This window comes from Eubalaena glacialis, chromosome 2, assembly GCF_028564815.1.
Source record: "Eubalaena glacialis isolate mEubGla1 chromosome 2, mEubGla1.1.hap2.+ XY, whole genome shotgun sequence".
Taxonomy (NCBI): Eukaryota; Metazoa; Chordata; class Mammalia; order Artiodactyla; family Balaenidae; genus Eubalaena; species Eubalaena glacialis.
This window is the reverse complement of record NC_083717.1, coordinates 62,250,112-62,261,886: the sequence shown is the minus strand read 5'-3', so window position 1 is coordinate 62,261,886 and position 11,775 is coordinate 62,250,112. Positions and strand designations below refer to the sequence as shown.

Sequence of the window (11,775 nt, the reverse complement as noted above, 5' to 3'; positions counted from 1 at the left end):
AGGTGATGGGCAGAGGGGATGGCCAGGGCTGGGATTTCAGACGCTCAAGTTAGGAATCTCAGGGTTCTTTTCCAGCCCTCAGATTCTGTGATACACCATGGATGAGCTCCTGGGATGAAGGATCCATGTAATTTAGTGAATGCAACTTAGTCTTTCTGGTGTCCAGCTGGGAGCCAAGCACAGAACATGTACAAGTGCTTATTGACTGAGTAAATGAATGAATAAGTGGCTCTATCTCGTCCCTCAGTCTGGCTCCTCCTTTCTCTTCCCCTGTAGTTGGTACAAATGGCATCGTCCCAGGCCACTCCTTTCTCAGCCACAGAGCTTCTCCTGGCCTCTGCCACCTTCTGCCTGGTATTCTGGGTGGTCAGGGCCTGGCAGCCTCGGGTCCCTAAAGGCCTGAAGAGTCCACCAGGGCCCTGGAGCTGGCCCCTGATCGGGCATGTGTTGACCTTGGGGAAGAGCCCACACTTGGCCCTGTCGCGGCTGAGCCAGCGCTATGGAGACGTGCTGCAGATCCGCATTGGCTGCACACCCGTGCTGGTGCTCAGCGGCCTGGACACCATCCGGCAGGCCCTGGTGCGGCAGGGCGATGATTTCAAGGGCCGGCCTGACCTCTACAGCTTCACCTTAGTCGCTGATGGCCAGAGTATGACCTTCAACACAGACTCTGGACCAGTGTGGGCTGCCCGGCGACGCCTGGCCCAGAATGCTCTCAACTCCTTCTCCATTGCCTCAGACCCGGCTTCCTCATCCTCCTGCTACCTGGAGATGCATGTGAGCAAGGAGGCTGAGGCCCTCATCAGCAAGTTCCAGGAGCTGATGGCAGGGTCTGGGCGCTTTGACCCCTATGACCATGTGGTGGTGTCAGTGGCCAAGGTCATTGGTGCCATGTGCTTCGGGCAGCACTTCCCCCAGAGCAGTGGGGAGATGGTCAGCCTTGTGAGGAACACCCATGATTTCGTGGAGACTGCCTCCTCCGGGAGCCCCGTGGACTTCTTCCCCATCCTTAAATACCTGCCCAACCCTGCTCTGCAAAAGTACAAGAGCTTCAACCGGAGGTTCCTGCAGTTCCTGTGGAAAATGGTCCAGGAGCACCATCAGGACTTTGACAAGGTGAGCCCAGGGTACGGGTGGTGTGAGGGCACACAGAGTCTGTGTGTGGCCCCTCTCACCCAGCTCCAAGGTACCCACACACCTGGTGTGCAGCCAAGGCCTAGGAAGGCTTTGGGACATCTCAGATCACCTGTGCGACCTGGAGCCAATCCCTCTCCCTCTCTGGCCTCAGTTTCCTCATGCCTATAGCCTCCCTCTCAGGGCTGCTCAAAGCCCCAGAGAGATAAGGTCGTGAATGGGGCCCTGGCAGAGCCCTGTAATGTGGGGTGCTGTTATCATGAGAAGGCTTTTGTTCTGCAGGAAACTGAACCCTGACAGAGACTAATTCCCAGCTTGGGTGTCACTTTACTTCCCTGTACTCACCCCAACCTCCTTCTCTGAAATTGGACCCCTGGAGTTATTGGGAGGAAGGGTCAATGTGGCATGAAATGATACTTTAAGCCCTACCTTGGGCTGCTACCAGCTCCTGTCGTGAGCTCAACCCACTGCCCAGAGGCCAGCAGGCAGTGCCAGATGGGATGGGGCAAGGTCCAGCCTTCCACCCCAGAAGTGCTGGGGTGCTGCTAAGCTTGTGCCCCCTCAGAACAGAGTCCAGGACATCGTAGGTGCCCTGTTCAAGCACTACGAGGATAACTCCAGAGCTAGTGGGGGCCTCATGCCCCAGAAGAAGACTGTCAACCTTGTCAACGACATCTTCGCAGCCGGTAGGAGCCAGACCCCTGCCCCTCCATCCCTCAGTGACTGCTGTTCACACACAGCATTGCCCAGCCCCAGGGTCCATCAGATAACTTACCAACTACATGTCAGATGGTGCAGGACACAGAGACCAGGCCCAGGCTCAAGGTTTGAGCCCAGGCTGTACCACCAACTCCCAGTGAAAACTCAGCCAAGTCCCTCTCCTCCTCTGGGCCTCCATCTAAACAATAAAGGCTTCTCTGGGCTGTAAGTCTAGGCCCTTGTAATTCCAGCAACTAATCATGAAAGCAGTGACTCAAGTTTGTGCTGAGGTGACTCCACCTCTGCCCTTAGAAAATTCAGGGTGAGGGGCTTTGGGGGAAAAGGAGGCAGAGAAAGACAATGTTTGGTACATACATGGTGGGTGCGTGGTAAATGCTGCCTTCTTGTTCCTGTCTTCCTTTCTTCCTCACCTTGCCCCATGCTGCCCAGGGTTTGATCCGATCACAACAGCCATCTCCTGGAGCCTTCTGTACCTTGTGACAAATCCTGAGATACAGAGGAAGATCCAGGAGGAGCTGGGTATGTAGTGTCCCCTAACCCTCTGGTGGAGAGAAGCCTTGGGGTCCCAGGTCATCTGTTCAATCTACATATAGCTGCTTTATACCTACTAAGTACAAGCCCTGGACATACAATGGTGCCCACCCTTGCCTAGAGGATACTGGGGGGTCAGTGGGTCTCAGACCTGCAAACAGACATAGCACCACATAGAGTGACACCTGGTATGATTGGGGATGCAGATGCCATGGAGCAGTCAGGACAACCTCTAAGCCTTGTCCGTCCTCTGTGTTCTGCAGACACAGTGATTGGCAGGGCGCGTCGGCCCCAGCTCTCCGACAGATCCCAGCTGCCTTATTTGGAGGCCTTCATCCTGGAGACCTTCCGACACTCCTCCTTTGTCCCCTTCACCATCCCCCACAGGTGAGGCCTGCCTATTCTGCCCTCCCACCTCTGAAGTCATTGCCATGTTTTCTCCCCAGCTTCTCAGCCCTGGCCCTGGTCAGACCTCAGCATCTCCTTCCTGGCCATGACACCAGATTCCTCACAGACCTTGGCCTCTACTCTGCCCCCATCCAGTCCAAACATGATCAAAGTACCCAGCTCTCAGGAGAAAAACCACACTTCTGACCTCAGCTCTCATTCACCTCTGCTCACATTCCCTCCCTACAGGTATTCTCAACCCCGCCAGGCTGGCCTCACCATCCCTTACAAGCACGAACCAGCCAGCCTCCAATTTTGCTTATGCTGGACCTTCTGCTTGGAAGGTCTACAGTCTTCTCTGGCTACCAGAATCCTATCCTACCTTATCCTGACACAAACCTTATCCCCTCCCCTAGAAGCCTTTCTTGATTCATCCAGCTGGCATAACTTCATTCTGATATTTTGTAGGACTTAACGGCCATTTGTCCTTGATTAGGTCCTGGGATTTTAACAATGTCAAGAGAGTTAGTGAACACTTACTTCAGCCCATATTTTGGTCTAGTTATGCCCAGAGGAAGAGGCCTGATGCCTCAGCCAAGTTGGAAACTCCCCAGGACTGGCCCAGACTGCCTGCTTCTTGGCTCCAGAGAATGGCCAAGGGCACAGCTGGGTACAAAGAACATTTGTTGAAGAACAGGATCTGAGAAAGGGGAAGAATAATTTCAACCCTTCCTTGCTCCTGATATTCCCTCCTAGTGTACGGTATAGAGACCATGGTGGACAGGCTATTGGAGTGGGGTGGAGGAGCAAGAACCTCTGCGGGGGGGTATAAATTAGGCGTTTGGGATTAATATATACACAACTACTGTATATAAAATAGATAAACAACAAAAACCTACTGTATAGCACAGGGAACTATATTCAATATCTTGTAATAACCTATAATGGAAAAAACCTGAAAAAGAATATATATGTATATATATGGCTGGATCACTTTGCTGTACATCTGAAACTAACACAACATTGTATATTAACTATAGTCAACTTTTTTTTTAATTGTTAAAAAGAAAAAAAACAACCTCCCAGAGACACACCCCAGTTTTCCAGCCCCTGAGCCTGACAGAGCCCTCTTCCCTCCTTAGCACAATAAGGGACACAACACTGAACGGCTTCTACATCCCCAAGGAACTCTGTGTCTTCATAAACCAGTGGCAGGTCAATCATGACCCGTGAGTACATATCCCCCACTGAAAAATGTGTGAAGTTCAGCAGTCAGGAAGGCTGTTTGTCCCCCTAGGAACTGGTTATACAATAAGGGAATGGTGCCTCGATGGCTCTGCAGCCTGCTCTAAGGGACAAAATTTAGGTCCATGTTTCTCAAACTTTAGTGCATTGACCAGGAAGTTGGTTTGAGATTTTGGTGCCCAGTCCCCCGAGATTCCTCTTCGGTAGGTAAGGTGGAGTATCTCAGGCGATTCTGATGTGAGTGGCTTAGGGACCTCTTTGGAAAATCTCATTTTATAGGTAGGAGGATCATATAATTTACCATCCAAACTAGGGCACTTCTGCGTGTGAAAAAGGATGCTGTAAATAATTACTCCAAAACAATAAGCATAAACCAGGATGGATGGTTTATTCCCCTTGTATATTGAGTAGGATAGAGATGGACATGTGTTCCTTCTTTTAATTTCTTTTAGTTAAAGTATTATTTCTTTAAAATAAAAAATTAATATTAAAAAGCACTATTTTCAAGGCTGGTGATTTTAGAGAGAGCTATGTAAAAGAAATAAACATCAAAATACAGTTTGGCCCCTTTCCCCACTCTCCCTTCATTGCTCTAGATCTATTCTAACACAGATGTCCCCCGCCCAGGCCTTTCCCGCAGGGCCTCCCTAGCCCAGAGATACCACTTCCTCTGTTCATCCCACAGGAAGCTGTGGGGGGACCCATCTGAGTTCCGGCCGGAGAGATTCCTCACTGCCCATGACACCATCATCAGCAAGACCTTGAGTGAGAAAGTGATGCTCTTCGGCATGGGCAAGCGCCGGTGCATAGGGGAGGTCCTGGCCAAGTGGGAGATCTTCCTCTTCCTGGCCATCTTGCTGCAGCAGCTGGAGTTCAGCGTGCCACCAGGTGTGAAAGTGGACCTAACCCCTACCTACGGGCTGACCATGAAGCCTGCCCCCTGCGAGCATGTCCAGGCACGGCTGCGCTTCCCCATCAAGTGAAGAAGTTACCAGCATTCTGAGGCAGAGGGAAGGGTGGAGGTCACTGAGGAATCTTTGTTTCTTTTCTTTTCTTTTTTTTTTTTAACTAACAGCTTTATAGAGATATAATTCATATACCATATAATTCACCTCCTTAAAGTATACGATCAATGGCTTTTAGTATATCACAGAGTTGTGCTGTCACACCACAATCAATCTTACAACCTTCTCATCACCCAGTAAAGAAACCCATACCCCTCAGCAGTCACTCCCCATCTCCCCCTAACCCACCTTCCCTACCCCACTAGCGCTAGAAAACTACTAATCTACTTTATGTGTGTACAGATTTGCCTACTCTGGGCATTTCATATAAATGCAATTATACAATAAATGGGCTTTTGTGACTGGCTTCTTCACTTAGCATGATGCTTTCATAGTTCATCCATGTTGCAGTATGTGTAAGCCCTGGTTTCTCGAGTCCTGAGACTAGGCCCAGTTCACTGTTCTTACTTCTTTCCTGTATGATTCACATCTTGGAACACTTGAAGGGAACAGAGAGGAAAGGACCTAGCCTCGTAGGCCAAACCCAGATGGGTGAAGGGGGATCCCTCATGTCCTATCCTCAAAAGGTAGAGAACATCTGACCTCTCACAATGTTCTGATTTGTTCATCCATAGCTAGGGGAAGATAAGCCCCCCAGAAGTGCTTGGGTTACCTGCAAAAAGCCCAGGTCCCATCAAAAGGGGACTATCAAAAGAGTGAAAAGATAAGCCACAGAATGGGAGAAAATATTTGCAATTCACATATCTTTAAAGGATTAATATCCAAAATATATAAGGAACTCCTACAAATCAACAACAACAAAAACAAACAACCCAATTTTTTAAATGGGCAAAAAAGTGGTGATCGTTTTGTAATGTATAGAAATATCGAATCACTACGTTGGGCATCAGGAACTAACATAGTTTTGTAGGCCAGTTATACTTCAAAAAAAACAAACAAACAAACTCATAGAAAAAGAGATTAGATTTGTGGTTACCAGAGATAGGGGGAGGGGAGGGGAATTTGAATGAAGGTGGTCAAAAGGCACAAATTTCCAGTTATAAGATAAATAAATAAGTACTAAGAATGTAATGTACAATGTGATTAATATAATTAACACTGCTGTACATTATATATGAAAGTTGTTAAGAGAGTAAATCCTAAAAGTTCTCATCACAAGAAAACTTTTTTCTATTTCTTTAATTTTTTTGTATCTATACAAGATGATAGATGTTCACTAAACTTACTGTGATAATCATTTCATGATGTTTATAAGTCAAATCATTCTGTTGTACACCTTAAACTTATATCATGCTGTATGTCAATCATATCTCAACAAAACTAAAAGGAAAAAAGACAAACAGAAATGGGCAAAAGACTTGGATAGACAGTTCTCTAAAGAAGATATGCAAATGGACAAGTACGTGAAAAAACACTCAACATTATAGTCATTAGGGACATGCAAATCAAAAACACAATGAGGTACCATTTCACACCTACTAGAATGGCTACAATAAAAATTAAAAACTAGGGACTTCCTTGGTGGCGCAGAGGTTAAGAATCTGCCTGCCAATGCCGGAGACATGAGCTCGAGCCCTGGTCCAGGAAGATCCCACACGCCGCGGAGCAACTAAGCCCGAGCGCCACAACTACTGAAGCCCGCGCGCCTAGAGCTGGTTCTCCGCAACAAGAGAAGCCACTGCAGTGAGAAGTCTGCAAACCGCAACGATAAATAAATAAATAAATAAATAAAAATTAAAAACTAGAGAGTTATTTGGGAATTCCCTGGCAGTCCAGTGGTTAGGACTCCGTGCTTCCACGGCAGGGGGCCCAGGTTCTATCCCTGGTTAGGGAACTAAGATCCCACAAGCCGTGTGGTGTGGCCAAAAATGAAAAACAAACAAACAAAAAAACCCACTAGACTGTGATCATATGATCACCTTAATAGATGCAGAAAAAGCATTTGACAAAATTCAACATCCATTTATGATAAAAACAAAAACCCTCCCAACAAAGTGGATATAGAGGGGATGTACCGCAACATAATAAAGGCCATATATGAAAAGCTCACAGTTAACATCATACTCAGTGGTGAAAGCTAAAAGCTTTCTTCTAAGATCAGGAACAAGACAAGGATGCCCACTCTCACCACTTTTATTCAACATAGTATTGGAAGTCCTAGCTAGAGCATTTAGGCAAGAAAAAGAAATAAAAAAGCATCCAAATTAGAAAGGAAGAAGTAAAACTGTCCTATTTGCAGATGACATGATATATATAGAAAACCCTAAAGACGCCACTAAAAAATTTGTTAGAAATTATAAACAAATTCAGTAAAATTTCAGGATACAAAATCAATATATAAATATCTGTTGCATTTCTATACACTGATAACAAACTATTGGAAAGAGAAATTAAGAAAACAATCCCATTGCTTCAAAAAGAATAAAATAACTACAAATAAATTTAACTAAGGAGGTAAAAGACCCGTACACTGAAAACTATAAGACACTGGTGAAAGAAATTGAAGAAGACACAAATAAATGGAAAGATATTCTGGCTCATGGATTGGAAGAATTAATATTGTAAAATGTCCATACTGTCCAAAGCAATCTACAGATTCAAGACAATCCCTATCAAAATTCCAATGGCATTTTTCACAGCTATAGAACAAACAATCCTAAAATTTGCATGGAAGCATAAAAAAGATCCCAGATAACCAAAGCAATCTTGAGAAGGAAGAATACAGCTGGAGGCATCATGATCCCTGATTTCAAAGTGTATTACAAAGCTATGGTAATCAAAAGAGTATGGTACTGGCATAAAAACAGACACGTGGGGCTTCCCTGGTGGCGCAGTGGTTGAGAATCTGCCTGCCAATGCAGGGGACACGGGTTCAGGCCCTGGTCTGGGAAGATCCCACATGCCACGGAGCAACTAGGCCCGTGAGCCACAACTACTGAGCCTGCGCGTCTGGAGCCTGTGCTCCGCAACAAGAGAGGCCGTGATAGTGAGAGGCCCGCGCACCGCGATGAAGAGTGGCCCCCGCTTGCCACAATTAGAGAAAGCCCTAGCACAGAAACGAAGACCCAACACAGCCAAAAATTAATTAATTAATTAATTTAAATAAATAAATAAAAGCATTGGCAGTGATCATAAAAAAAAAAAAACAGACACGTGGATCAATGGAACAGAATAGAGAGCCCAGAAATAAATCAATGCATATATGGTCAATCAATTTATTACAAAGGAGCCAAAAATATCCAATGGGGAAAGGATAGCCTCTTCAACAACTGGTGCTGGGAACACTGGACAGCCACATGCAAACGAATGAAACTGGACCACTATCTTACACAATACACAAAAATTAATTCAAAACAGATCAAAAATTCATTCATAAGGCCTGAAACCATAAAACTCCTAAAAGGAAACACAAGTGGTAAGCTTCTTGACATCGGTCTTGGTGATGATTTTTTGGGTTTGATACCAACGGCAAAGGCAGCAAAAGCAAAGATAAACAAACAGGACTACATCAAACTAAAAACCTTCTGCATAGTAAAGGAAACCATCAACAAAATAAAAAGGCAACTGACAGAATAGGAGGAAATATTAGCAAATCATATATCTGATATTTTGGTTAATATCCAAAATATATAAAAACTCACACAGTGCAATAGCAAAACCCCCAAACAGTCCAATTTAAAAATGGGCAGAGGAACTGAATAGATATCTTTCCAAAGAAGACATACAGATAGCCAACAAATAAATGAAAGGTGCTCAATATCACCAATCATCAGGGAAATACAAATCAAAACCACAATGAGATATCACCTCACATCTGTCAGAATGGCTATTATCCATCCATCCAACGGTCCATCCATGGATGAATGAATAAAGAAAATACGGGATATATATATTATGATTATATATATTTATAATTCAGCCATAAAAAAGGAAGTCTTGCAATTTGCAACAACATGAATGAATCTTGAGGGCATTCTGCTAAGTGAAATAAGCCAGGCAGAGAAAGCCAAATACCATATCAACTCACTTATATGTGAAATCCAAAAACAAACAAGCAAAAAACCCCAACACCCCCAAACAAACAAAAAGACCAAGCTCATGGGTATAGAGAACAAATTGGTGGTTGCCAGAGGTTCGGGTGAGGGCAGGGGGTGCAAAATGGGTGAAGGGTGTTAAAAAGTACAAACTTCCAGCTATAAAATAAATAGTAATGGGAGGGCTTCCCTGGTGGCGCAGTGGTTGAGAATCTGCCTGCCGATGCAGGGGACACGGTTCGAGCCCTGGTCTGGGAAGATCCCACATGTCGCGGAGCAACTAGGCCCATGAGCCACAGCTACTGAACTTGCGCGTCTGGAGCCTGTGCTCCGCACCAAGAGAGGCCACGATAGTGAGAGGCCTGCGCACTGCGATGAAGAGTGGTCCCCGCTTGCCACAACTGGAGAAAGCACTCGCACAGAAACGAAGACCCAACACAGCCATAAATAAATAAATAAATAAATAAATAATTTTAAAAAGAATAAGCTCCGTGGAGCATGCTGCCTGATAGGAGCTTTTAGTGAAAAAAAAAAAAGTAATGGGAATGTAACATACAGCTTGGTGACTAGAGTTAACAATATTATACTGAATATTTGAAACTTGTTAAGAGAGTAAATCTTAAAAGTTCTCATCACAAGAAAAAAATTGTAACTATGCGTGGTGACTGATGTTAACTAGATTTATTGTGGTGATCATTTTGCAATATATACAAGTATTGAATTATTATGTTTTACACCTGACACTAATATAATGTTTACGTCAATTATACCTCAATTTAAAAAATGGACATTAATGTGTTGGTGAGGACATGGAAAGATTGTGACCCTTGTGCATTACAAGTGGGAATACAAAATGGTACAGTCCCTGTGGAAAATGCTTTGGCAGTTCCTCAAAAAGTTAAGCATATAATTACATATAACCCAACAAGTTAACTCCTAGGTATCTACCCAAAAGAATTGAAAACAGGTGTTCAAACAAAAACTGGCACAGGAATGTTCATAGCAGCATTATTCTCAATAATTAAAAGGTAGAAACAACCAGGGTCCAACAACAGATATATGGATAAATAAAATGTGGCCTAGACATACAATGGAATATTATTCAGCCATAAAAAGGAATGGCATTCTGATGCATTCTACAACACAGGTAAACTTTGAAAACATTATACCAAGTGAAATAAGCCAGGTACAAAAGGACAAATATTGTATGATTCCACTTACATGAGGTATCTAGATTAGGCAAATTTACAGAGAAAGAAAGTATTATAGAGGTTACCAGGGCTGGGGCAGGTGGCGTGGGGAGGGAAGAATAGAGAGTTATTGTTTAATGAGTGCAGAGTTTCTGTTTGGGACAATGAAAAAGTTCTAGAAATGAATAGTAGTGATAGTAGCACAGCATTGTGAATATACTTAATGCCACTGAATTACACACTTAAAAATGGTTAAAATGGTAAATTTTATGTATATTTTACCACAAATTTTTTTTTTTTTTTATCTTTTGGCTGCACCGCACAGCAAATGGGATCTTAGTTCCCTGACCAGGAATCGAACCCTCGCCCCCTTCATTGGCAGCATGGAGTCTTAACCACTGGACTGCCAGGGAAGTCCCTTACCACAATTTTTAAAGGCAAGTAACACAATAAAACATTGTGTGCAATAAAAAGAAACAAGCATCAAAACCACGAAAAGACATGGAGGAACTTTAAATGCATGTTGCTAAGTGAAAGAAGCCAATCTGAAAAGGATACCTATTTTATGAATCCAACTATATGACATCCTGGAAAAGGCAAAACTATGGAGACCATCAGTGGTTGCCAGGATTGCAGGGGTGAGGAGGTGGGTGAGAGGAGGGGGAGATGAACAGGAGGAGCACAGAGGGTTTTTAGGGCAGTGAAACGATTCTGTATGATACTGTAATGGTGGGTACACAGCATTATACATTTGTCAAAACCCAAAGAATGTACAACACGAAGAGTGAACCCTAATGTAAACTATGGACTCTAGTTAATAAAAGTGTATCAATACTGGTTCATCAATTATAAAATAATTACCTACTAATGCAAGATGTTAATAACAGGGGAAACTGGGAGCAGGGAGGGCAGGTACATGGGCACTCTTGCTACATTCTGCTCATTTTTCTATAACCTACAACTGCTCCAAAACTAAAGTCTATCAATTAAAAACACAAAGGCAAGTAATCCAATAAAATATTGGCAAAACATGAGCGGAAAAAGGCCCAGGCCTTACCTTCTCTCCACATAGCCCTGGGGGTGGAGCATGCACTGAGCTCACTTCCATAGTGCCAGAGCCCCCTTTTCTGCTCCGAAGCTCCCTAATTTCACCTCCAGTGTTTCCACCTGCAAAATGGAGGCAAAGAGTTGAATTAGTTTATCTCATAAGAGCCCTCGATTCTAAGTGCATAATAAGTTTGCTTTGGGCTTCGCAAAATGAAAGACCTGTTCATTACGTTTTATATGCATGAGCAAGGCCCTTCACCACTGAAAAAAATGGATACAGAAGAACAGAGCTTGAGGACGCTGAGATTTGGGCTTTGTCCCTTCCCACACACACCTGAACTGACCACTGCTTCCTTATTGCCCCTCCAGCCCAAGGCTCTTTCCAAGGACATACCTTTATGCCTGGAGGGATCAACTGGGTATAGTGTGACTCCAGAGTACCCACCCTGGGGGTTGGGGATG

At 44.4% G+C, this 11,775-nt stretch overlaps 1 protein-coding gene across 1 annotated transcript; it reads left to right on the top strand.

Moving 5' to 3' along the window:
• Window positions 1–285: 285 nt before the first annotated feature.
• LOC133085050 (cytochrome P450 1A2) lies at window positions 286–5,000 on the top strand. The gene is made up of 6 exons (XM_061181909.1): window positions 286–1,116; window positions 1,700–1,820; window positions 2,284–2,373; window positions 2,649–2,772; window positions 3,915–4,001; window positions 4,703–5,000. The coding sequence occupies exons 1-6, from the start codon at window positions 286–288 to the stop codon at window positions 4,998–5,000; spliced, it is 1,551 nt and encodes a 516-aa protein (XP_061037892.1).
• The last annotated feature ends 6,775 nt before the right edge of the window (window positions 5,001–11,775 follow it).

Coding starts and splice junctions, on each gene's coding strand:
- LOC133085050 (XM_061181909.1), top strand. CDS start 286: ATGGCATCGTCCCAGGCCACTCCTTTCTCAGCCACAGAGCTTCTCCTG. Junction 2,374..2,648: donor GAAGATCCAGGAGGAGCTGG/GTATGTAGTGTC, acceptor TGTGTTCTGCAG/ACACAGTGATTGGCAGGGCG. Junction 4,002..4,702: donor TGGCAGGTCAATCATGACCC/GTGAGTACATAT, acceptor TTCATCCCACAG/GAAGCTGTGGGGGGACCCAT.